The sequence below is a fragment of the Pseudophryne corroboree genome, chromosome 1 (genome assembly GCF_028390025.1).
Source record: "Pseudophryne corroboree isolate aPseCor3 chromosome 1, aPseCor3.hap2, whole genome shotgun sequence".
Classification (NCBI taxonomy): Eukaryota; Metazoa; Chordata; class Amphibia; order Anura; family Myobatrachidae; genus Pseudophryne; species Pseudophryne corroboree.
In genome coordinates, this window is record NC_086444.1 from 742,923,560 (window position 1) to 742,948,732 (window position 25,173).

The 25,173-nt window shown below is 43.1% G+C and overlaps 1 protein-coding gene across 2 annotated transcripts in view; it reads left to right on the forward strand.

Moving 5' to 3' along the window:
• The window catches only part of ADAMTS10 (ADAM metallopeptidase with thrombospondin type 1 motif 10), a 291,074-nt gene that overhangs the window by 152,289 nt on the left and 113,612 nt on the right, over window positions 1–25,173 (forward strand). For both annotated transcript variants that reach the window (XM_063916365.1, XM_063916373.1), the window contains exons 3-11: window positions 7,212–7,506; window positions 9,989–10,344; window positions 10,882–11,035; window positions 11,776–11,993; window positions 12,126–12,209; window positions 13,582–13,721; window positions 13,931–13,974; window positions 18,119–18,224; window positions 19,793–19,939. In XM_063916365.1, the coding sequence (XP_063772435.1) occupies window positions 7,407–7,506; window positions 9,989–10,344; window positions 10,882–11,035; window positions 11,776–11,993; window positions 12,126–12,209; window positions 13,582–13,721; window positions 13,931–13,974; window positions 18,119–18,224; window positions 19,793–19,939 (1,349 nt within the window). In that variant the 5' untranslated portion in view covers window positions 7,212–7,406. The remainder of the gene's footprint in view (window positions 1–7,211; window positions 7,507–9,988; window positions 10,345–10,881; window positions 11,036–11,775; window positions 11,994–12,125; window positions 12,210–13,581; window positions 13,722–13,930; window positions 13,975–18,118; window positions 18,225–19,792; window positions 19,940–25,173) is intronic.

Genomic DNA, 25,173 nt, shown 5'->3' on the forward strand with positions numbered 1-25,173 from the left:
ACTTGCCACACGTGAAGTCAGTTCAGACACTGCCAGCCTGAGTCAGGTCATTCCCCTCATCAGGCTTTTGCAGAAGAAGCTGGAGGCATTGAAGAAGGAGCTAACACGGAGCGATTCCGCTAGGCATGTGGGACTTGTGGATGCAGCCCTTAATTCGCTTAACAAGGATTCACGGGTGGTCAATCTGTTGAAATCAGAGCACTACATTTTGGCCACCGTGCTCGATCCTAGATTTAAAGCCTACCTTGGATCTCTCTTTCCGGCAGACACAGGTCTGCTGGGGTTGAAAGACCTGCTGGTGACAAAATTGTCAAGTCAAGCGGAACGCGACCTGTCAACATCTCCTCCTTCACATTCTCCCGCAACTGGGGGTGCGAGGAAAAGGCTCAGAATTCCGAGCCCACCCGCTGGCGGTGATGCAGGGCAGTCTGGAGCGACTGCTGATGCTGACATCTGGTCCGGACTGAAGGACCTGACAACGATTACGGACATGTCGTCTACTGTCACTGCATATGATTCTCTCAACATTGATAGAATGGTGGAGGATTATATGAGTGACCGCATCCAAGTAGGCACGTCACACAGTCCGTACTTATACTGGCAGGAAAAAGAGGCAATTTGGAGGCCCTTGCACAAACTGGCTTTATTCTACCTAAGTTGCCCTCCCACAAGTGTGTACTCCGAAAGAGTGTTTAGTGCCGCCGCTCACCTTGTCAGCAATCGGCGTACGAGGTTACATCCAGAAAATGTGGAGAAGATGATGTTCATTAAAATGAATTATAATCAATTCCTCCGCGGAGACATTGACCAGCAGCAATTGCCTCCACAAAGTACACAGGGAGCTGAGATGGTGGATTCCAGTGGGGACGAATTGATAATCTGTGAGGAGGGGGATGTACACGGTGATATATCGGAGGGTGAAGATGAGGTGGACATCTTGCCTCTGTAGAGCCAGTTTGTGCAAGGAGAGATTAATTGCTTCTTTTTTGGGGGGGGTCCAAACCAACCCGTCATATCAGTCACAGTCGTGTGGCAGACCCTGTCACTGAAATGATGGGTTGGTTAAAGTGTGCATGTCCTGTTTTGTTTATACAACATAAGGGTGGGTGGGAGGGCCCAAGGATAATTCCATCTTGCACCTCTTTTTTCTTTTCTTTTTCTTTGCATCATGTGCTGATTGGGGAGGGTTTTTTGGAAGGGACATCCTGCGTGACACTGCAGTGCCACTCCTAGATGGGCCCGGTGTTTGTGTCGGCCACTAGGGTCGCTAATCTTACTCACACAGTCAGCTACCTCATTGCGCCTCTTTTTTTCTTTGCGTCATGTGCTGTTTGGGGAGGGTTTTTTGGAAGGGACATCCTGCGTGACACTGCAGTGCCACTCCTAGATGTGCCCGGTGTTTGTGTCGGCCACTAGGGTCGCTAATCTTACTCACACAGTCAGCTACCTCATTGCGCCTCTTTTTTTCTTTGCGTCATGTGCTGTTTGGGGAGGGTTTTTTGGAAGGGCCATCCTGCGTGACACTGCAGTGCCACTCCTAGATGGGCCCGGTGTTTGTGTCGGCCACTAGGGTCGCTTATCTTACTCACACAGCGACCTCGGTGCAAATTTTAGGACTAAAAATAATATTGTGAGGTGTGATGTGTTCAGAATAGGCTGAAAATGAGTGTAAATTATGTTTTTTGAGGTTAATAATACTTTGGGATCAAAATTACCCCCAAATTCTATGATTTAAGCTGTTTTTTAGGGTTTTTTGAAAAAAACACCCGAATCCAAAACACACCCGAATCCGACAAAAAAAATTCGGTGAGGTTTTGCCAAAACGCGGTCGAACCCAAAACACGGCCGCGGAACCGAACCCAAAACCAAAACACAAAACCCGAAAAATTTCCGGCGCTCATCTCTAGTGGTCATTCCAAGTTGATCGCTAGCTGAAAATGTTTGCTGCGCTGCGATTAAGTAAAAAAAGGCACTTCTGCGCATGCGTATGTGGCGCAGTGCACACGCGCAATGTACTTTCACAACGGCAATGTATTTTTACACAAGGTCTAGCAAAGCTTTTCAGTCGCAATGGCAGCTGCAGAGTGATTGACAGGAAAGGGGCGTTTCTGGGTGTCAACTGACCGTTTTCAAGGAGTGTTCGGAAAAACGCAGGTGTGCCAGGAAAAACGCATGCGTGGCTGGGCAAACGCAGGGCGTGTTTGTGACGTCAAATCCGGCACTGAATGGTATGAAGTGATCGCAAGCGCTGAGTAGGTCTGGAGCTACTCTAAAACTGCACAATTTTTTTTTTGTAGCCGCTATGCGATCCTTTCATTCGCACTTCTGCTAAGCTAAAATACACTCCCAGAGGGCGGTGGCTTAGTGTTTGCACGACTGCTAAAAACTGCTAGCGAGCGATCAACTCGCAATGACCCCCTCTATTTCCAGGAACTGGAGATATGTGCAGTCAAGCAAGCTGCCCTCCCACCATAAAATTAGAAATATTAAGCCCACTCCACTATCTATCCCGTCCCTGCATATTAACCACCCTGGAAGTCATGTACTGGCCCCCTCCATTAAGCCCAATGTCCTTTTCTATAGTTTATTGTTCTCCCTCCTGCCCCATCTACCACCATCTGTGCAGTAAAGGAGTAAACAGAAATTACTGCTCCAGGTCATACATGCTGAGCAGAAGATAGAACACCCCCAGAGAATTGCTACAGGTTCTGGGTCTTTCAGCAGTAACTCATTGAGAGAGTCAAGGCTTGGCTACAAACCCCTACATTCTTATCTCATGACATGGCTGACATTATAATCTCCTCCATCCCTTCCCCTCTCAACCTCCAAAACATACCATACTCGCCCATCCTCCAGAAAACACTCTACCCAGGGACATACACTTGTCACTCTACTGCCAGAATCCTAAATACACAGTAACCCTGGCGCAGGAACATACACTTTCCACCATAAACCCCCCTCACTGACCCCATAGACCTAAACTACCCACCAGGATCGCCCTACTCTCCCAGCTTCAAGGGCATACACTACCCGCCCTACCCACTCTCCCTGACATAAATTCTCCACTCTACCCCCTGACCACAGAGAAAAACAGAACACCTCCAGGCCCTGGCATATACGCTAACCAAATAACCCCCCCCCACACACCTCTGGAACATACACTACCTACCCTACTCCCACAAGCCCCAGGGACATACACTACTTGCCCCCTTAGCCCAATAGACATGAATCACCTACCTTGCTCCCCAGCCCCAGAGACATACAGTACCTCCCAACTGGCCAGTAGATACACTAGACACATAGTGGGATGCTACCCTTCATCTATGCATGCTGCATCTCAGCCCCACATGCTGGCTATCCCTAGTCCTCAGACACATTTCTGTACTGGAGGATGGGTCGCCATAGCATGTCCCTGCTCAGTGCACTGCAGCTCCTCCCTACACCTCTGGCTGGAAGATGGACTACCTAGGAGTAGTGGGCCAGATGTGTTGCAACAGCTTCCTGATAGCTCATGTGCCAGGAGCTAAACAGCCAAATACATATCGCTCTCTTGGGGGTGGCACAGCCAAGCATATCAGCTGACAGGTCAGTCATCTGTGGGGAACTGGGGCAGTTAGTATGTTTTATTTATTTTCCTGTGAGTGCCAATGTGTTTTATTTTTTTTCCTGTCGGGGTCAATGTGCTTTATTTTTTCCTGCTGAGGCCAATGTGTCTAATTTTTGATTTTGCAATGTTTTTCATCTGCGAATGCATCTGAGTTGCACCGTGCAAGCGCCCTAATGGTTTTCATACAGATTCAGGTGCACACACCAAAAATGCATTAGAAATATGTTAGGCGTTTCCAGGCAGTTACAGGGTGTTGGATAAGCAAAAGCAGATGTAATGTAGTGTGGATGTTTTGCTGAAAGTGGTTGCAAAAAGAGACACTGAATTGTTCACATTGGAAGCCATACTCAGATGGATGATCTGCAACTAGCTTAGGGCTTGTAAAAGATTCAATGTTGCAAGTCTAATGATGCACAAAACATGATTGCAGTGTCTGTAGACACGGAAAGTGAGTGTCTCAGTCTTTGCATATTTGAAAGCACGGATGTAAACCAGGGAAGGGCATTAGCATAAAGTCGCAGACACAACTACAGCAAAAGATGCAAGGAAGGCAGTAACTACATCCAACTGGCAATCAAGCCCTATTAGTAGGGATCCTGCTCTCAGACCCCACCCCCTCAACAGACACAACCCCATTAGGGTTGTTTCCATACCTGTCTGCCCCTGTACTGCATTGACTTCAGAATCTCCCCAGATTGCACATGCATGTGCTCATTACAGCATGTCAAGGGCAATCGCACATGCCATGTCACTCATTTTAATGCAACACCAATGGGTAACTAGTCTTGCAGAACATACAAATTACTACTCAGTTACAGTAGAGGAGCTGGGAATTACTTGCACTAATACAAGCTTTTTGGGCTGCTCTCCTAGTCACCTTCACATAAAATGTATGTGTATATCGTAGTAAAACTAAATATAGTTTTATTAAAGTCAGTGAGGGCTGCCTCTTAGTTACTCCGCTGACACCACAGACCTATCTAATTGGTATAATCTACTTTACGATGTGCAGCATTACTTAAGCTCTCACAAACCGAATTTTAAATGTATCTTAACTATCTCTGACAGAGTAGGTTTAAATCAGAGCATGTGTCTGGCTGAGTTGCCGCAATCCACATATAATAATTATTTTGACATCTGGTGCGATCATTTGCCAAAGTTTCATTCCCAGTGTACACTGAGACAGATAAGAGCTATGTAGAGTAGGAGGAGCAGATAGACGTCATACTGAATTTCGGCGTGGTGAATGTAGATGGAGTAACAGGCTGTTGTAGGCTGAGGCAGTTATTATAAGTACATTATAATGATAGACATGTAACCTTTATTACAGAAAGAGGTACAGTAAGATGCAGTATAAACAATTTTTTCAAGTCATTTTTCATTTATAAAATGTGAATCTAAACCTTGGAATTTATTTTGCTATTATGCAGAGCATGTAAGACTATTTTATGGAATTGAAATAACTGCTATACAGTGCATCCAGAAAGTATTCACAGCACTTCACATTTTCCACATTTTGTTATGTTACAGCCTTATTTCAAAATGGAATGAATTAATTTATCCCCTCAAAATTCTACACACAATACCCCATAATGACAACATGAAAAAAGTTTTTTTGAGATTTTTGCAAATGTATTAAAAATAAAAAACTAAGAAATCACATGTACATAAGTATTCACAGCCTTTGCCATGAAGCTTAAAATTGAGCTCAAGTGCATCCTGTTTCCACTGATCATCCTTGAGATGTTCCTATAGCTTAATTGGAGTCCATCTGTAGTAAATTTAGTTAATTGGACTTGATTTGGAAAGGAACACACCTGTCTATATAAGGTCCCACACTTGACAGTGCATGTCTGAGCACAAACCAAGCATGAAGTCAAAGGAATTGTTTGTAGACCTCCGAGGCAGGATTGTCTCAAGGCACAAATCTGGGGAAGGGTACAGAAAAATATCTGCTGCTTTGAAGGTCCCAATGAGCACAGTGTCCTCCATCATCTGTAAATGGAAGAAGTTTGGAACCGGCTGGACTCTTCCTAGAGTTGGCTGGGCCGTCTAAATTGAGCGATTGGGGGGAGAAGGGCCCTAGTCAGGGAGGTGACCAAGAACCTGATGGTCACTGTCAGAGCTACAGCATTCCTCTGGGGAGAGAGGAGAACCTTCCAGAAGGACAACCATCTCTGCAGCAATCCACCATTAAGGCCTATATGGTAGACTGGCCAGATGGAAGCCACTCCTTAGTAAAAAGCACATGGCAGTCTGCCTGGAGTTTGCCAAAATGCACCTGAAGGACTCTCAAAACATGAGAAACAAAATTCTCTGGTCTGAGGAGACAAAGATTGAACTCTTTGGCGTGACTGCCAGGCGTCATGTTTGGAGGAAAACAGGTACCGCTCATCACCAAGCCAATACCATACCTACAGTGAAACATGGTGGTGGCAGCATCATGCTGTGGGGATGTTTTTCAATGGCAGGAACTGGGAGACTAGTCAGGATAGAGGGAAAGATGAATGCAGCAATGTACAGAGACATCCTGGATGAAAACCTGCTCCATAGCGGTCTTGACCTCAGACTGGCGTGACAGTTCATCTTTCAGCAGGACAATGACCCTAAGCACACAGCCAAGATATCAAAGGAGTGGCTTCAGCACAACTCTTTGAATGTCCTTGAGTGGCCCAGTCAGAGCCCAGACTTGAATCCAATTGAACATCTCTGGAGAGATCTGAAAATGGCTGTGCACCGACGCTTCCCATCCAACCTGATGGAGCTTTAGAGGTGCTGCAAAGAGGAATGGGAGAAACTGCCCAAAGATAGGTGTGCCAAGCTTGTGGCATCATATTCAAAAAGATTTGAGGCTGTAATTGCTGCCAAAGGTGCATCAACAAAGTATTGAGCAAAGGCTGTGAATACTTTTGTACATGGTTTTTCTTAGTTTTTTATTTTTAATAAATTTGCAAAAATCTAAAAAAGAATTTTGAGGGAAAAAATAATTTATTCCGTTTTGGAATAAGGCTGTAACATAACAAAATGTGGAAAAAGTTAAGCGCTGTTAATACTTTCCGGATGCACTGTAAACAATTCATGGAACAAAGTTGTTGTTTTTATATTATTAAACATGTAAATAGGTGTTTCTTACAAATTATTATGAGAGCCATACAGACCATTAAAGTCTGTGTTTTATAAAACTAGGGTCAGTCTTGATTATAAGAGCAGCATAGATGGTGTAGTGGCTAGCATTATTGCTTCACAGCACTGAGGTCATGAGTTCACTTCCTAGTCATAGTGCAGTTGTGTAGAGCTTGTGTTGTCTTCCCATGTTTGCATGGGTTTCATCTCTGTGCTCTGGTTTCCTCCCACCCTTCAAAAATATATTGACAGGTTAATTGGCTGCTGACAAAAAAACGAACCCTCGTGTGTACGGGTGATATGGAATATAGTAAAGTGCTATGGGAAATAACCCTTCTTCTACAAAGAAGCAAAACAAAAACACAAGCCGTAAGGTTTGTTGACAAAGAAGGGTCTAATGTCTGTTTTTTTTAATAATATTCATTTGATGTGCTAATATAAATTGCTGATTTATATGGTATTAAAAACATCTCTTTTCTAGGTCAATAACTACTTAATTAAGGAGGAAACATATTTCACCATAGAAACAGAAGAAGACAAAAGATATAGAAAACATTGCAAAGGTTGGAGGAGATGCCTGCACATGCTCTAGGTTAGTAGTGTCTGGAAGAAGGCCAGAGGGACAGCGTCATGGTTAAACTGGGAGATAGAGCTGAGCCGAAGAAGACCATTTGCCATGGCTATTATTTGGGGACTGTTGGCTTTGGCATTCACCATGACTTCAGCAAGGACTTCAGGTTTCAAAAGACTCAGAAATTCTAAACAGAGTTCAGAAGGTGAGAGAGCAATAACTTTTTAATCATGGGGATTTCAAATTGTGAAGAGTATTTATATATATAAAAGGGTTAAGAAGGCCACACATGTGGAAAGCCAAATCTTGTCATCCAGAGTTTGAATATGCCTTTACTTTCTTATTCCTGGTAGTATACAATAACACTACACACATACCAACAAGATTTTCCATTATGTCCAATCACATTTCAGACACACAGATTTACATAACACTTCGCTTTATTCTGGGTCCCATATGTTAAAATATTGGGCACAATTTTTTTAAAAGTGATCAAATTGTAGGACCAGTGCACATGTGTGGTCAGTTGCAGTCTTATATGTTTAGTCATATTAAAAGTCTTATGACCTTTGGACCATGACACTTTATTTTTTTATTCATTTAAAAAAGAGGGGCATTCCTATTCGGACTGTTCTAGTGAATCAGATTGAACTGATCACGTTCTCTTTATGTATGGATTACAGTAGTAATCTTTGTGTGCGGCCCCATCATCAGACTTCAGGTGACAAAGGAAACAAATGATTACAGATGAGCATTTTGGTTTTGTTGAAACCTGAACTTTGGTGTTATGAGTCCATCTGAGTCTAGGCTCAGGTGTTCCCACCAAGTTCAGATCTTGGATCTAAAAACTGAATATTCTGTGTTTTGGATTGCATGTACATAAGTCCCTCCCTCATAATTTCATGTGCCATTTCACACTGGCAATGAATGTCATGTTAATAATACCGTAGAAACAAAACAGGTCCAAATTACATGATTTTAGCTGTTTTTATCAATTCTAAATAAATCACATCTAAAACCAAAGCCTTGAGGGTGGTTTGTCTAAACCAAAATAAAAATATGATGATGATTTAGAACCAAAACCAAAACCAAAAACATGAGGGTCTAAGTACATCTCTACTTACGATAAGGATCCTACTATGCATCAGGAGCAATATAGAAATAAGCGGTTTTCCTAAAGTGTACCAAATCTTTCTAAACAATATGGAACTTCATCAAACACATAAACTGTGATTGTGTAATGTTATACTGAACTCGAAGGGCCGGATGTAATGGCTTGCGAAACGGCCGAAGCTCCGAGACTCCGGTCGAACGCGTAGGTTTTTTTAAAGCAGCAAACCAACCAGGTTTTGCCTTGTAAACATTTGCTGCTTTAAAAAAACTTACAAGTTCGCCTGGAGTCTCAGAGCTTCGGGCTTCTCGCAAGCCATTATATCCGGCCCCAAATGTTAAATCAAAAGAATACAGTTTTCTCTGTCTTTTTCTCAGTATCTACATCCTACCACGCACAACCATAATAAAAATATTACTTCAGAGGAGTAATATGGAGCCAATACCATATCCTGACATCCATGTGGCAACAATAATATAATAGCTATGCATTCACTTACCCATCAGGCATTCAGAAGATTATTGGCTTGCACTGAAACAATTATTACCATAGGTGAACCTATAATGAAACGAGACGCATGGAATTTTTAAAGGCTGTCAGCTAAGATTAGATAGATAGCAGTAGAAAGCAGTTCCAAATTATTGCAGCAACATGGTATAAAACATTTGAAACTTTGCCACAAGAGAGCTTGTGATCAAAGCATATCTTGGAGTGTTCTATACTTATAAGAGAAAATGTACAAAACATATTTTTAAAACTAGAAAATGTCTGTATGTCAGTAATATTGGCCCTTGGATCTCATCTGATGCAAATGAATCAGGAATGCGGTACTAGGGTTCATTGTAATTTGTAAACCATTCAAATGTTTCTGTGTTTCTAATAATGGTGAAACTTAAATATTAGTTCCAGCTAGTAAATACAGTTATGCTTGGTTACGTCCCTGTGTGCAGTTTGCAAATATCTATGAGAACCACCACCTTTCTACTTGCATTTGACTCTGGATCAGGCTCAGTATGTGCATTATCAGTCAATTTTGCAATTCGTGTGCATACTTTGTGAAATCACCAGTAATATCAGCTATAGATGTGTGGGCTCCGATTTACTCGGATCTCAAAACGGCATCTTATTGGCTATCCATCTGTCACATGTTCTGGATAGCTAATAAGTAATATTTGGATAAATACGAATCTGCGCTAGATTAACATTAAGATCCCAGTAAATGTGAACCTGCACATCTCTAATATCCGCAAATTGCTGCATTTTACTGCTAACAAGCATTTTTATATGCAAAGTCTTATGCGGTTTTATGAATGAACAGTGAACTTTAAGTCATTCATTGCCTGTAATTGACTTATAATTACTAACATGTAAAAAGCAAAATAATCACTAAGATTGTATTGAATAGTAAGATATAAAACCCTTATATAATAAATGGATTATTGCTGAATTGGGTCCTATAATCATTTTATAAGTTGTACTTGTTATTGTGCTTGACGTGGTGCCTTGTAATTCAGCCCAAGTCACTGCATCGTTGGGATGACAGCAGCCAGTGAAGTCCTCTCCTCTGACCCAGCAGATTTCCTCTCCCGTCTGAGTCACTATGAGATCGCCTTCCCTGCCCAGGTGGACCAGAGTGGGAACTTCCTGACCTACGACCTTCGCCGAGCACCTCCCAGTGTCCGCAGGTCTCGGCGGAGCATCCCGGATGAGTCCGAGCATCAGGTCTTCTACCGGTTACAAGCTCAGAGATCCAGCTTCCTGCTCAACCTAACCTTGCAAACAGATCTACTGGGACAACACTTCACTGTCGAGTACTGGAAGAGTGGGGGATTGGATTGGAAACATGAGCTGTATGAGGACTGTCATTACATTGGCCACATACAAGACCAGCAGTTGAGCTCCAAGGTGGCCATTAGCAACTGCAATGGACTGGTGAGGATAGGGTAAACATAAAAAGGAGAACTTGGCAATTGTGGTCCTGCTCATCATAATATGTTTATCTATTGGACAGAGAGGGCTTTTGCAGAGAAATAGGTAAAAGGTTAGTGCCACAAATGACCAAAATAGCAACATCAAAGTTATGTATTTAGTAGGTTATAATTGAGGTAACATCATCGGGTTTAATGCCAGTAAGAAATCAATAGACTGAGTAAAGTGTTGCTCAAATTTAAGTTCTATCAAGCTTCACTTACATTTAATATTAAATATGTGTATCATTTAGCTTTCTTTTTTGTTAGATTTAGCTCCAATAATCTGAGATGACTTCGATCTTTTTCCGACTACACTTTGTTATTTTGTTTTGTGGCACAAAAGATCCAAAGTCACTCTCTGCATCATTTTTAAGTATAATTATGTTTTCTTGGAGGAAGAGTGTAATGTAGTTACATGTCTAGTAAACTCATGAACAGAAGCTGCTGTATATTCCGAATCCATGCTGTTGTCATCTATTTGGTCTTTTTCCTTCTCCAGCTCGGAGTGATAGTGTCAGGGGAAGATGAATATCTCATTGAACCACTACCTCTAGGTGGAAACTATAACCAGACCAGTGGTGGAACCCCTCACGTGGTGTACAAGCGCTCCTCCTTGCAGCGACAGCACCTTGATGCTGCCTGTGGTGTAATAGGTAAAAGTTTTTAGATAGCACATATTATTTTAATATTAATTTCATACATGCACTTTATGCCAAGCTACATAGTTTATATTAAGTGCTTACGCTGGGCATACACGGTCAGATAAAATATCTATGACAGACAGACATTTTATCTGACAGCCTATAGCCCAGCAGATATTGAAGGTATGCACTGTGAGATATCTCGGTGTATATGGCCATAATATCTTGCTTCCTCCCCTGGAGAGGAGACATTTCCCCACTCCTCCCACCTAAAGGGACAAAAACATACAATGCCCAATGCAGCCAACTTGCAACTCCAAAATGATTGCATCAGATGGGCATGCTGGACGATTCGGCATGTACATAAATATGTTGAGATTGGTCGCACATATACACTGTACAGTTATTGTATGTGGGCAATCTGCTGATATCTGGATCACACAGATAATTGTATAATGTATGCCCAGCATTTCATATCTTAAATTGTCTAACTGCTTTTGGATGCCAACCAGCATATTAATGGTAGTTACTTATATTTTTTTATATTCAGTTATATCATGATGACAAATTTCTGTGGTTTAAGGTTTAAAATAGACGTGTTATATAATATGCCCAGGAATTGAGGTTCATAGTATTACACTATATAACTCCACACAAGCATATATGTTCAATCATTTATACATGTACTAACTGATAAATGACCATATCAGAGTTTTTTCCAATTTAGAAACTTCTTTTCTGCTTTCCTTCAGATGAAAAACCCTGGAAGGAACGCCATTGGTGGCTTAGAAATCCAAGGCCTCCACCTCTAAGGCCAGCATGGAATCACACACAGCGTGGGCCTCTGCCATTTAAGCGATCAGTGAGCACAGAGAGATATGTGGAGACATTGGTTGTTGCTGACAAAATGATGATTGGCTACCATGGGAGAAGGGACATTGAGCAGTATATCCTGGCTATCATGAACATTGTAAGTGTTACACCCTACTCATGGAACAATTGATAGTGTACCTCATCTACCGAGTTATAACAAATGACCACATGTTCAGTCTTTTTTTGCAGTGATTTTAAGACTGATCTTTTCTTGTTTCCTGGAGGTCAGGTTGCCAAACTTTTCCAGGACTCAAGCCTGGGAAACATTGTAAACATCATGGTGACAAGGCTGATACTCTTAACTGAAGACCAGGTGAATTAAAAAGAAATATATACATATATGTATTGACAGAAACTCAGCTAGACCAGTGGTTCCCAAACTGTGTGCTTAGGCACCCTGGGGTGCCTCAGGACACTAGCAGGGGTGCCTTGGATTGGTGGTCCAGGACCAATTCAAACTATTTTTGGTCAAAGTAATAGACAAAAACAGTGCTTGTGGCTGCCAATTATAAAATATGAGGACAAACAGAAGCAAATATTGTCCCGCGACACACTAAAGAAACTAAGGATAACACATAAACATAATTTACTTATTGTTTTCTAACATTTTCAAATAAACTTTTGGCCTAGGGGTGCTATGAAAAAATTCTGATACTCTAGGGCGCCATGATTAAAAAAAGTTTGGGAACCACTGAACTAGACCAGAACCAACTCAGATTTGGCCTGACCAACCTGCGGCTCTCCAGCTGTTGTCAAACTACAAATTTAAGGGAATGTTTAAAATTTGCAGGGCATTCTGGGATGTGAAGTTTCACAACAGCTGGTGAGCCACAGGTTAGCAAGGCCTGCTCCAGGTACTCTATAAGCAGCATCAGTGTGTCCCAAAGTCCTCACTCCTCTAACAGTCCAGGTTTGACGTTTAACCATTCTTGAGCACAAATGATTAATTCAAATTAACTGAGGTACTATTAAGTTATTTGTGCTCACACATATTAAGTAGTGATGTGTGGGTTTCCCCAAATATAAACAACCCAAACTTAGAGGTTCCGAGTTGAATTGACTCCCAAATCGGAATCACTTTGGAGTTCTGAGTGGAACTGATTCTCAGCTTGGGTCTATTGCCTATAGATTGTAAGCTTGCAAGCAGGGCCTTCCTACCTCTGTCTGTCTGTTTTTACCCAGTTTTGTTCTATTACTGTTTTATTGTAAAGCGCAATGGAATATGCTGCGCTATATAAGAAACTGTTAATAAATAAATATTGCCGGTTTGAACTTAAAAATTCAAACTTTGGATTGCATGTAAACAGGTCAAAATTTTAGCTGTTTTTATTGATTTTTTATAAACATTTTTTAGCAATGTTTATCGATTTTAAAGGCATCCCAAACCGAACTAAAACAGAATCCAAACCAAAACACTTGAGGGTGGTTTGTCAAAAGCCAAAATCAAAACACGATGATGCCCAAAACCTAAATCAAAACACAGGGGTCTACACACATCTCTAATATTTAGCACAGAAGCAAATAGGCGATGTTTAACTCAAAATAACCCCATTAATATCCATTATTTAACATGTCGCAAACTAGGTATTTTCTCTAGTGAAAACATGTTTGTGTCCTCAGTACAAGGAAAATGGTACATTTTATTTTGTATGTTTCTTGTATTAACACATCAATTCATTTAACAGCCCACCCTGGAGATCAATCATCATGCAGGAAAGTCCCTAGACAGTTTCTGCCGGTGGCAAAAGTCCATTGTAAGCCGTAATGGAAATGCGATCTCAGAGAGCGGCATTGCTGACCATGACACAGCTGTCTTGATAACCAGGTATACTACCATATTTTGGGAGTAATAGGACAACAAGGCATATGTTTTATTTACAGAATCCAAAATACCATACCTAATACAGGTGGTTTCGGCTGCTATCATGTACTTTGTGAGCACAATCAGCCAAAGCTTTAACAGCCTAAAATTAATACAGTGCTATAATTAGCTATATAGTTTATGGTGACTGCTCGTATGTATTTTTATTTCAGATATGACATTTGCATTTACAAAAACAAGCCATGTGGAACTCTAGGTAAGATCCAAAAAGACTGTATATCGTTTTTCTTTATAAAGGACTTTGAGCTCTTAAATGATAACAATTTTCCCTCTTAGAAAGAATTTTCCCTCTTACCCTGTAGAGGTGTATAGGAAATTAAGCAATACTGAGCTACTTTCATTTCTGGGGATGTGCGTAGATGAACATCATACCGCCACACTGCTGAAAATTCAGGGCCCAATTCAGACCTGATCACTACAATGACAGCATTCGCAGCCTGAAGCCCTTTGTGTAGTGCGTACGCACAGCGGCCTCACTGCGCATGTGCACACAGTGAGATGCGAAAGCATCTCACTGCTGCGATCACCTCTGCCTGTTTGACAGGCAGAGGCAGTCGCGGAGCGGGAAGGGGCGTGCCAGCGGCGTATAAACACCATTGGGGGGGCGTGGTCTGGACAACCCAGGCATGTCCAGACCATAGCTGGGGCGGGCCATGGCGGGCTGCTGCTACCCAAAACATAGCTTTCACATCTCTGCGGGGGGAGGGGTGGAGGTAGGGCTTGACTTGCAGGGCGGACTAGCCCTGTGCTGGGCATCCCCCCCGCATGTCAGAGATTCTGATCGTAGATGTGCTAATTTTATCACATCTACGATCAGCTTTGAATCGGGCCCTTAATTCCCCCAGAGTGTTCAATTTCTAATATTTTGTCAAAGAGGATATTATACCTTTCTGTTCTTTTAAAGCTGAAAATCCATCTGGATTGGGTAATAAATATTAAAATGAAGACCCAAACAGTGCTTATATATGTGTTCTATACAAACTAACAAATTGGTTTTATTTCTCAATGCCTAGGATTTATAGCATAATTTGCTTTTCAGTCTATCCAATTACTCTTCTATATGTGACACCTCTGAATTGCACAGAGAATACAATACAGTTACCCTATCTCTCCGACTTTTAACTACTCACAGTGTCTAAATTTAATTCCAGAATGGTGATAGAGAAGCTTTCCTGCTTTGCACAGGATCAGGGTTGGATTATCCATAGGCTAACCCAGGTGGCTGCCTAGGACCCTGTGTTCCATAGGGGCCCACCAGCCATCCAAATTACAAAACAAGTTTTTTTACTTTTTTACTTCTAAGAAAAGGACACTGAGGGACTAGACTGCAGAGGTGTGGTAAGGGTGCATGCTAGGAGAGTTATGTTGGGTCAGTACTTCATTAAGGGTCACAGGATCACTGCAACCCCATCAGCTCCTTTCAAATCACAGTGTAGTAGGGTTGGTGTTTCATGCAGAGCACTCTCTGGGGTAGATGTATGATCAGCTGATATAAGAGGGAAGTGGTATCAGTGCACGTTATGTGCACTGATACCGCTTCACCCCCATGTATGACTCTGGCAGTGTGCACTACATAACAGGGGCGCTGCCCATTCCGATACCTGCAGCTATCGATTTGGACAGCTGCAGGTGTTGTTGTCCATATACCACAGCCAGGGACTGCGTGGTCACTGGCTGTGGTTGCTGCCGGTTCTGGACTGCACAAGAGATCTTGCGAGACTTGCATGATTTTGAACATGCCAAGTGAGTTAGCCAGAGGTGAGACAGCTTATTAGCACTAAGGTGATGCACTGTGGTGTGGGGGTCTGGCAGCAATTGCCGGAGGGGGAAGTTTCCACTCCCCCACTTTGGCATCTGAGATGTTAATACACTGCTGCTTCCTGCTTCACCTCTTTACGTTGAGGAAGTGTTATACCTACATGATACGTGTACATTTACCCTTCAGTACTCTCATCCCAGCACTCTCAGCACAGGTACTAAGCTGCACTGGGGAGAACTGGGGGCATGGGGCTATCCAACATGCGCCCTCTCTGTGCACTTGTCTGCAAATCTTACTCACTATAAATACGTTTTATTAATTGGATAGTAGATGTTTCAGAATGGTTAAGTGACACATTGCCATATATTGTAAGCTTGTGAGCAGGGCCTTCCTACAGTACCTCTATGTCTGTCTGTTTTTAAGCAGTTTTGTTCTATTACTGTTGTTCTAATTGTAAAGAGAAATGGAATATGCTGCGCTATATAAGAAACTGTTAATAAACAAATTACAGTAATGATAAATAAGGATGTTTTTTCTCTGAACTGCAGTCTCTCAAAAGTGCTATGTCTAAACAAACTACAGTACCTCTATGCCACCGATATTTATAGATCATATATTCTTACGTTGAATAGTGCATAGTGAAAACATAAAAACATAATTAAAATAGAACATATTGTGTAGCAGTGGCAGAATGAAGCATATACAGTAACATTACCAGGCAATACTAGCGCAACTGGACCCTACTCCACACGTTTTTTGTGACTGAATCACTGTCACTGACATAGCAGTAGCAATAGTCCCAATTCTGCAACAACGCCTACTGCCTTAGGTCTTACATTATCTGTCTGACACATGCAATGACCTGATATTATGTGGAGCAATGACCACAGAGCAGACAGTTGTTCTTTGGGGAAACAGATAATATCCCGGCAGACGGGATGTCGGCTGTCACTATACTGACATCGGCATCCCATCTGCTGGAATCCTGGCAGCGAGTTCCCTCGCGTGCCCCGCTGCACTCACCACATGTTCTATTCCCACTCGGTTGGTGGCGTGGAACCACCAACCGAGTGGGAATACCCAGCGTTTGTCGGCATTCCGGGCCATCCATATTTCACTCGCTGTTGGGATTCCGACGTTGGTCTCCTGAACGACAGGATCCCGACAGCCGGTATATTGACTACATCCCATTATTTGACAATTCACCAAGAAAACATTAATACTGTATAGTAATTAAAAGTGAAAATATTGGTGCAACAATCTTAAATGGTGCTCATACCAATCAGCACTGATACTGCTTCCCCCCATGTAATACAGCAGCAGTGTGTGCAAGGTGACATTATCGGCGTTACTGTCTTTTAGATAGCACGCCACTATGCAGGGCAATGTATGAGCATTTGGGGTCATTCAGAGTTGATCGCACTTAGCAACGTTTTGCTGCCCATGCGATCAACTAGACGCCGCCTATGGGGGGAGTGTTTTTTTGCATAGCAAGGCTACGATCGCTTGTGCAGCCCTGCTATGTAATAAAAGTTTTGTGTAGAACTAGACCAGGTTAAGACTTACTTACCCTGTGCGATGAATCCAGCGTTGCAATTCCCGGAATTGACGTCAGACATCTGCCCTCCAAACACCTCGACATGCCTGCGTTCGGATCTTCACGCCCAGAAAACGGTGAGTTGACGCCCCGGAACGCCTTCTTCCTGTCAATCTTCTTGTGGTCGCCACTGCGACCACTTTCTTCGCTAGCGGCGTCACTGCCCGGTGATCGGCCGTCATTGAGCAACGACGCGCCTGCGCAATGCGGCCACAGCGCATGCGCAGTTCCGACCCGATCGCACAGCTGCGACGAAGCGCAACGTGCGATCAGGTTGAAATGACCCCCATTGACTGTTTCAATACCTGCAGCTATCTATTTTGACAGCGATGTCCCTGGCTGTGGCGGACGCTGGCTCTGGGCTGCATGTGGGATCTTGCAAGACTTGCGAGATCTTGTAAGCTGGCTGGGAGGAGAGACAAAGCGCATCAGCACTAGGCTGATGCACTGTGGTGAGGGAGGGGGGCCTGGCAGCGATCGCTGGAGGGGGAAGCTATCACTCCCCCACTCCGGCATCCAAAAAGTCCTTCCATTTCGGTGCTGCTGCTTCCTGCATCGCCTCGGTAAAGAGGTGGAGCAGGAACATTATACCCGCAGGATAAGTGCATGTATAATACACTTTCCACAGTATGTATTACAGTAGCTATGTGTTATCAGTATACCGGTATGTATCAGGTGTATGATGTGTCAGTGGGTCCTGTGTATAGTGGTATAAATGGACTAGATGAGGGGGAACCCAAACTAGTATCTTGCCTAGGATCCCATGGAGTTATAATCCAGCTCCGAACAAGACAAGGAATATAACAGTATGCTTCATAAATTTAGTATAAAAGACATAACCTATTTCAGGCATACTATTTTGCTTCATAATATACAGGTCCTGATGTAAAACAAATCCCCATAGTGTATGTATGGCTGTACCTTCCTGCGTTGATAACAGATGGTTTTCATTATCTGTATGTGATCTTCTCCATTTGCACTCAGGCTTGGCACCAGTGGGCGGCATGTGTGAGCGAGAAAGGAGCTGCAGTATAAATGAAGATATTGGCCTAGCTACAGCCTTCACTATTGCACACGAGGTGGGACACACGTGAGTGAGTTCCATGTATTGTTTTCTGTCTTCTCTCACTCATGCACTATCCCTGAAGATAACAGTAGGTTAAACACTGCCTAATATACTTCTTCTCTACCTTTCGTTGCAAGATAATTCACACATATTTAACAGAATATGCTGGTACTTCTGTATCTTACCTACCACTGGGGGTCACTCCGAGTTGTTCGCTCGCTAGCAGATACACTCTGGGAGTGTATCTTAGCTTAGCAGAATTGCGAACGAAAGATTAGCAGAATTGCGAATAGAAAATTCTTAGCAGTTTCTGAGTAGCTCGAGACTTACTCCTACACTGCGATCAGTTCAGGCCGTTTCGTTCCTGGTTTGACGTCACAAACACGCCCTGCGTTCGGCCAGCCACTACCCCGTTTCTCCAGACACTCCCGCATTTTATCCTGGCACACCTGCGTTTTTCCGCACACTCCCAGAAAACGGTCAGTTTCCGCCCAGAAACACCCACTTCCTGTCAATCACACTCCGATCACTTCAACGATGAAAATTCTTTGTTCGGACGTGAGTAAATCTACTAAGTTTTGTGCTAAAATACTTAGCGCATGCGCACTGCGTACCATGCGCATGCGCATTTTTGCCTTAATCGCTCCGTTGCGAAAATCGGCAACGAGCGAACAACTTGGAATGACCCCCACTATCTGATCTGCATGTTCAGTCTATTATAACATGGGATGCTGCAATTGTGTTTTTTAAGTCTACAGAAATCTATTGCATGTAATGTTAATAAATATGACATTTCTATGAATGGTATAGTAGGCAAGTTCTTCCTTTAGTGGCAGATGGTTATTTTTGGAGTCTTGGCACCCTGCCTGTTGAGGCTAAGTATTAACTTCTAATGGTGCCAGAATGATTAAAAGTTGGAGCATGAGTGTGCAGACCGATCTGCTATCAGAGGGGTTAAGTTTAAATACCAACTAAATGTTCCCACTCGCCTCCCAGATGTCTTCATTGTGTTACCAGCCATGATCAATTATCATCATTCAAGTTAATCTCACTGATAGCTTGATGGCTTATGACAACGACATATATCATGATAATGCAACCTACTGTGTATCAGGTATTAGGCTGATTCTGCATCATATGTGGCCTAAAAACGTCAAACACCATGATTCCTTGTAATAGTGTTGTAAATGTAATTGTAAAATGGCCACGATGGACCTGTGTGAGTAAGTTTGCCACTTACACGTGTGGCCTAAATGAAAAATAGTCATGTTGCTGGGCATTGCACTGTAGCATGATGAAACCATCTGTGGCTGACTTCAGTCACCGTCCATCTAATCAATTGTACACCACTGTGTGAGGTCGGTGTAGAGCTGATGAGCAGACATTGGTGGCAATAATCCAGTGAATATCACCACTACTTTCACTTTGTCATTTTCAATGGTTGCATGGTATGTTACTGAGCCTCTTCTGACTCCAGTAGAGATTTCCATAACTGCAATCACTAAAACTATGATTTCTATTAAAAAGATCAGAGTGACATAACTAACTGGTGACAAAAATGTTAATGACATTATTTAATTTCTCCTTCTTAGATTTGGCATGAATCATGATGGTATCGGCAATGGTTGTGGATCCCGAGGTCAAGAGACAGCAAAGCTTATGGCAGCTCACATTACTATGAAGACAAACCCATTTGTGTGGTCTGCTTGTAGTCGAGACTATATCACCAGTTTCTTAGAGTAAGTAGCTTTCTACAGTCTTCCTACAAATCATTGATGATTCTTTCTGGTTGTAAACGAACGTTTCCTATAAAAAGGAAAATATACTGTACCATGGCCCTCATTCCGAGTTGTTCGCTCGCAAGGCGATTTTAGCAGAGTTACACACGCTAAGCCGCCGCCTACTGGGAGTGAATCTTAGCTTCTTAAAATTGCGAACGATGTATTCGCAATATTGCGATTACAAACTACTTAGCAGTTTCAGAGTAGCTTCAGACTTACTCGGCATCTGCGATCAGTTCAGTGCTTGTCGTTCCTGGTTTGACGTCACAAACACACCCAGCGTTCGCCCAGACACTCCTCCGTTTCTCCAGCCACTCCCGCGTTTTTTCCGGAAACGGTAGCGTTTTTATCCACACGCCCATAAAACGCCGTGTTTCCGCCCGGTAACACCCATTTCCTGTCAATCACACTACGATCGCCGGAGCGAAGAAAAAGCCGTGAGTAAAAATACTATCTTCATAGCAAAATTACTTGGCGCAGTCGCAGTGCGAACATTGCGCATGCGTACTAAGCAGAAAAACACTGCGATGCGAAGAAAATTACCGAGCGAACGACTCGGAATGAGGGCCCATGTTCTGCCACTTTACTAAACTGCATTGTGGGATTTAGATTATGTACTGCATATGTAAAATGAAAGTCTTACACAAACACAGCAACAAATCACTTTTGGGGAAATGTATTACAATGTCACTTTCATTAGCCATCCTGCATGGCCACTTATCACAGCAGGATGTCTTACACTGCAATGTACTGTATGAAAAAGAGAGTCAACGGAGAGATGTTACGGTAACTTACTCCTCATTTGAAATGAACAGCGCATGGGTGAACACTCTTAGAATAGTGTCCAGAGGCAGCATGGGCTATGTATGTACTCGAGTCATAACGCCATCCTCAGATGGTATGTGTTACTTGGCAAGCATTTAAAAGTTCAGCAGGCTGTGGTGGTGGAATTCAGTACAATCAGACTCCACTGAAGATCTCTGATTTCCTCTCGAAGTGCCTTTTCTTATGGTGGAGATTAAAAGATCAACAATGTCTAGATCGATAGTCAAAAGGTCTACACCATATGGTCAATAGTCAATAGGTTAACAAGGTAAAAAGTTCAATACACAGTCAAAAGGCCAACAGTTGAATGATCGACGGGGATTTAGATTGAAAGAGTCAAAAGGTCAAAAGGGTCAAGAGTTGACATGCAATTTTTAACTTTATTCCTAAACCTAACTCTGTCCCTGGTGCCTAACCGTAAAACTCCACCTAATGTCTGACCCTGACCGCCCCCTTCCGCAGCCTAACCCTAACCCTCTCTCAGGTGCCTAACCCTAACTCTAACCCTAAGCCTAATCATAAACCTAAAAATTATGAAAAAGCATGCAAAACCATGTGTCAACCTTTTTTTGGGTCAACCATTTGCATGTCGACCTTTTGACCCTGTCGACCTAAGTCCATGTTGATTTTTTGACCCTGTTGATCCATTGACTGTCAACCATCTGGTGTACCTAATTGACAGTCTATTTACTGACCATCTCCATCTGGATACCTGTTTTTAAACACAGGCAGATGTACAGTACTAAGCTTTGGAGAGTGATAAAGTGAGAAAGATAAAGTACCTACCAACACAGCCTGTAATACGGCAGTAAGGAGCTGATTGGTTAGTAGTTTCTCTCTTTTCACTTTATCACTTTCTGATGCTTAGTACATCTGCCACATAGTGAGAAGAGGAGTAACCCGTTTTTTTGGTGAAAATACCAAAACAGAGGTTATCACCCCTTGAAATATTTGCCCCTGAGTTCCAACAAACAGCTATAGGCCTAATTCAGACCTAATGTCTGTTGTGCGAAATCGCACATCAACCGATGATCCAATGACTGCGCATGCGTATGCACCGCAATGCGCAGGTGCGAGCCCAAACAGCGACAGAATGGTGCAAAAATGTTGATTGCTAAGCATACGCAAGGTGATTGACAGGAAGCGGCATTTGTGCGTGGTAACTGTCCGTTTTCTGGGAGTGTCAGGAAAAACGCAGGCGACACCAAGCGTTCTCAGGGAGGGCGTGTGACGTCAGCTCCGGCACCGAACAGTCTGTTTGTATCGCACTGTAGGAGTAAGTCCTGGGCTACACACAGACTGCACAAACTGGAAAAATCAGTCGATAGGGAGTGAGTTGCGAACGGATTTGCAGTTGTCCGCTGTCTGCCAAGGTTTTCGCACAGCATACGCATGCATTCGCACACTTGCACGGGGCGGGTTTTCACTTTCTATGGGCAGTGACTATCTGATTGCAGACATCTGCAAAAAACGCAGAGGAGCGATTAGGTCTGAATTAGGCCCTATCTTTGTAATCTATCAACATGCACAATATAGATTCCCAATTCCATAAAATAATGTGAGTTATTTTATAAAACACATAGATAAATACACTACAACATATAGCAAGTCATACCAAATTCAAAGTTCATTTATAAATTTGTACCTGATAGCCTTTTTTTCTGTAAGTGATTAAATAATTACAAAATTCCTATTTACAACAAAAATAACAATGAACTCTTACGAGAGTTCCTGCTTTCTTAAAGTAACCAAAGCTTACTAATGTAAGAGTTCATATGACTTTTTTTTCACTTGATGCTCAGGCTTTATATACGCACATACTCCATGAATCGGAAGTATCGTTAATGAAATATTTTTTTATGCATTGACAGTGGAATCTCAGATAGGCCACTTAGTTGGCACTCCCATTATGGTTATAATTACTCACCGTTATTACTTATTTAATCACAATGTTCACTCTAGGTTTTGAAGAAAAATAGGATTTTAATTACCTACCGGTAAATCCTTTTCTCGTAGTCCGTAGAGGATGCTGGTGTCCACATTAGTACCGTGGGGTATAGACAAGTCCCTTGGGAGCCATGGGCACTTTAAGAGTTTAATAGTGTGGGCTGGCTCATCCCTCTATGCCCCTCCTACCAGACTCAGTCTAGAAACTGTGCCCAAGGAGACAGACATACTTCGAGAGAAGGAAATACACAAATAGTGGTGAGATTAACACCAGCTCACACATAACAAACCAAGCTAACCAGCTTGAAACAAGTCAGCAACGGCTGAACAACAGTACTTAACCAAGTAACAATGCAATACTTAACGAAGTAACAATGCAGTACTTAACCAAGTAACAATTGCAGGAAAACGAAGCTCTGGGCGGGCGCCCAGCATCCTCTCTGGACTATGAGAAAAGGATTTACTGGTAGGTAATTAAAATCCTATTTTCTCGTCCTAGAGGATGCTGGGGTCCACATTAGTACCATGGGGATGTACCAAAGCTCCCAGTATGGGAGGGAGAGCGCGGAGGCTCCTGCAGAACAGATTGACCAAACTGTAGGTCTTCAGAGGCCAAAGTATCGAACCTGTAGAACTTAGCAAACGTGTTCGACCCTGACCAAGTAGCCGCTCGGCAAAGTTGTAAAGCCAAGACACCCTGGGCAGCCGCCCAGGAAGAACCCACTTTACAAGTAGAGTGGCCTTAACAAATCTTGGACACGGCAAGCCTGCCGTAGAATAAGCATGCTGGATAGTAAACCTGATCCAGCGAGAAATTGTCTGCTTAGAAGAAGGACACCCAACCTTGTTGGGATCATAAAGGACAAACAGAGCGTCCGACTTTCTGTGATGAGAAGTTCTCTTTACATAAATCTTCAAAGCCCTTACAACATCCAAGGATTTTGAAGTAATTGAGGAGTCAGTAGCCACTGGCACCACAATAGGTTGGTTGATATGAAAAGCCGACACAACCTTCGGAAGAAATTGCTGACGCGCCCCGAGCTCAGCTCTATCTTCATGGAAACTCAAGTAGGGGCTCTTGCAGGACAATGCCCCTAATTCCGACACACGTCTAGCAGATGCCAATGCCAATAGTGTGACCGCCTTCCAAGTAAGAAATTTGACATCAACTTCCTGTAAAGGTTCGAACCAATCTGACTGCAGGAACTGCAGCACCACATTAAGATCCCAAAGTGCCGTAGGAGGCACAAAGAGAGGCTGGATGTGCAGAACCCCTTTCAAGAAAGTCTGAACCTCAGGGAGGGCAGCCAATTGTTTCTGGAAGAATTTGGACAAGGCCGAAATCTCGACTTTTATGGAGTCCAAACGCAGGCCCACATCCACACTTGCTTGCAGAAAAAGGAGAAACCGCCCAAGTTGAAACTCCACCGTAGGAAATTTCTTGGATTCACACCAAGACACGTACTTTTTCCAAATTCGATGGTAATGTTTAGACGTTACTCCTTTCCTAGCCTGTATCAGGGTAGGAATAACCTTAATCGGAATGCCCTTCCGAGCTAAGATCTGGCGTTCAACCTCCATGCCGTCAAACGTAGCCGCGGTAAGTTTTGATAAGTGAATGGCCCCTGTTGCAGAAGGTCCTCGCGAAGAGGAAGAGGTCTCGGATCTTCCAGCAGTAACTCCAGAGCCGGTCCAGAGCAATGAGGATCGCCTGAACTCTTGTTCTTTTTATTAGCTTGAGAATCCTTGGGATGAGTGTAAGTGGAGGGAACACATACACTGACTTGAACACCCACGGAGTTACCAGGGCATCCACCGCCACTACCTGTGGGTCTCTCGACCTGGAACAGTACCTCCGAAGCTTCTTGTTGAGGTGGGAGGCCATCATGTCTATTTGAGGTACGCCCCAAAGACTTGTCACCTACGAAAACACCTCCAGGTGGAGGCCCCACTATCCTGGATGGAGATCGTGTCTGCTGAGGAAGTCCGCTTCCAAGTTGTCCACTCCCGGAATGAAGATTGCGGACAGTGCCACCGCATTCTTTTCCGCCCAGAGGATTATTCTTGTTACCTCTGACATTGCAGCTCTGCTCTTCATTCCGCCTTGTCAATTTATGTAGACCACTGTTGTTACATTGTCTGACTGAACCTGAATGGCCTGATCTTTCAGAAGATGTGCCGCTTGTAGAAGGCCATTGAACACATCCCTTAGTTCCAGAATGTTTATCGGAAGGATGGATTCCAGACTTGACCACCTTCCTTGGAAGTTTTCCCCTTGGGTGACTGCATCCATGGTTAGGAGGATCCAATTCTGAATTCCGAACCTGTGGCCCTCTAGTAGGTGAGAAGTTTGCAGCCACCAGAGGAGCAAGATTCTGGCTTTTGGTGACAGACGTATCCTCTGGTGCATGTGAAGATGA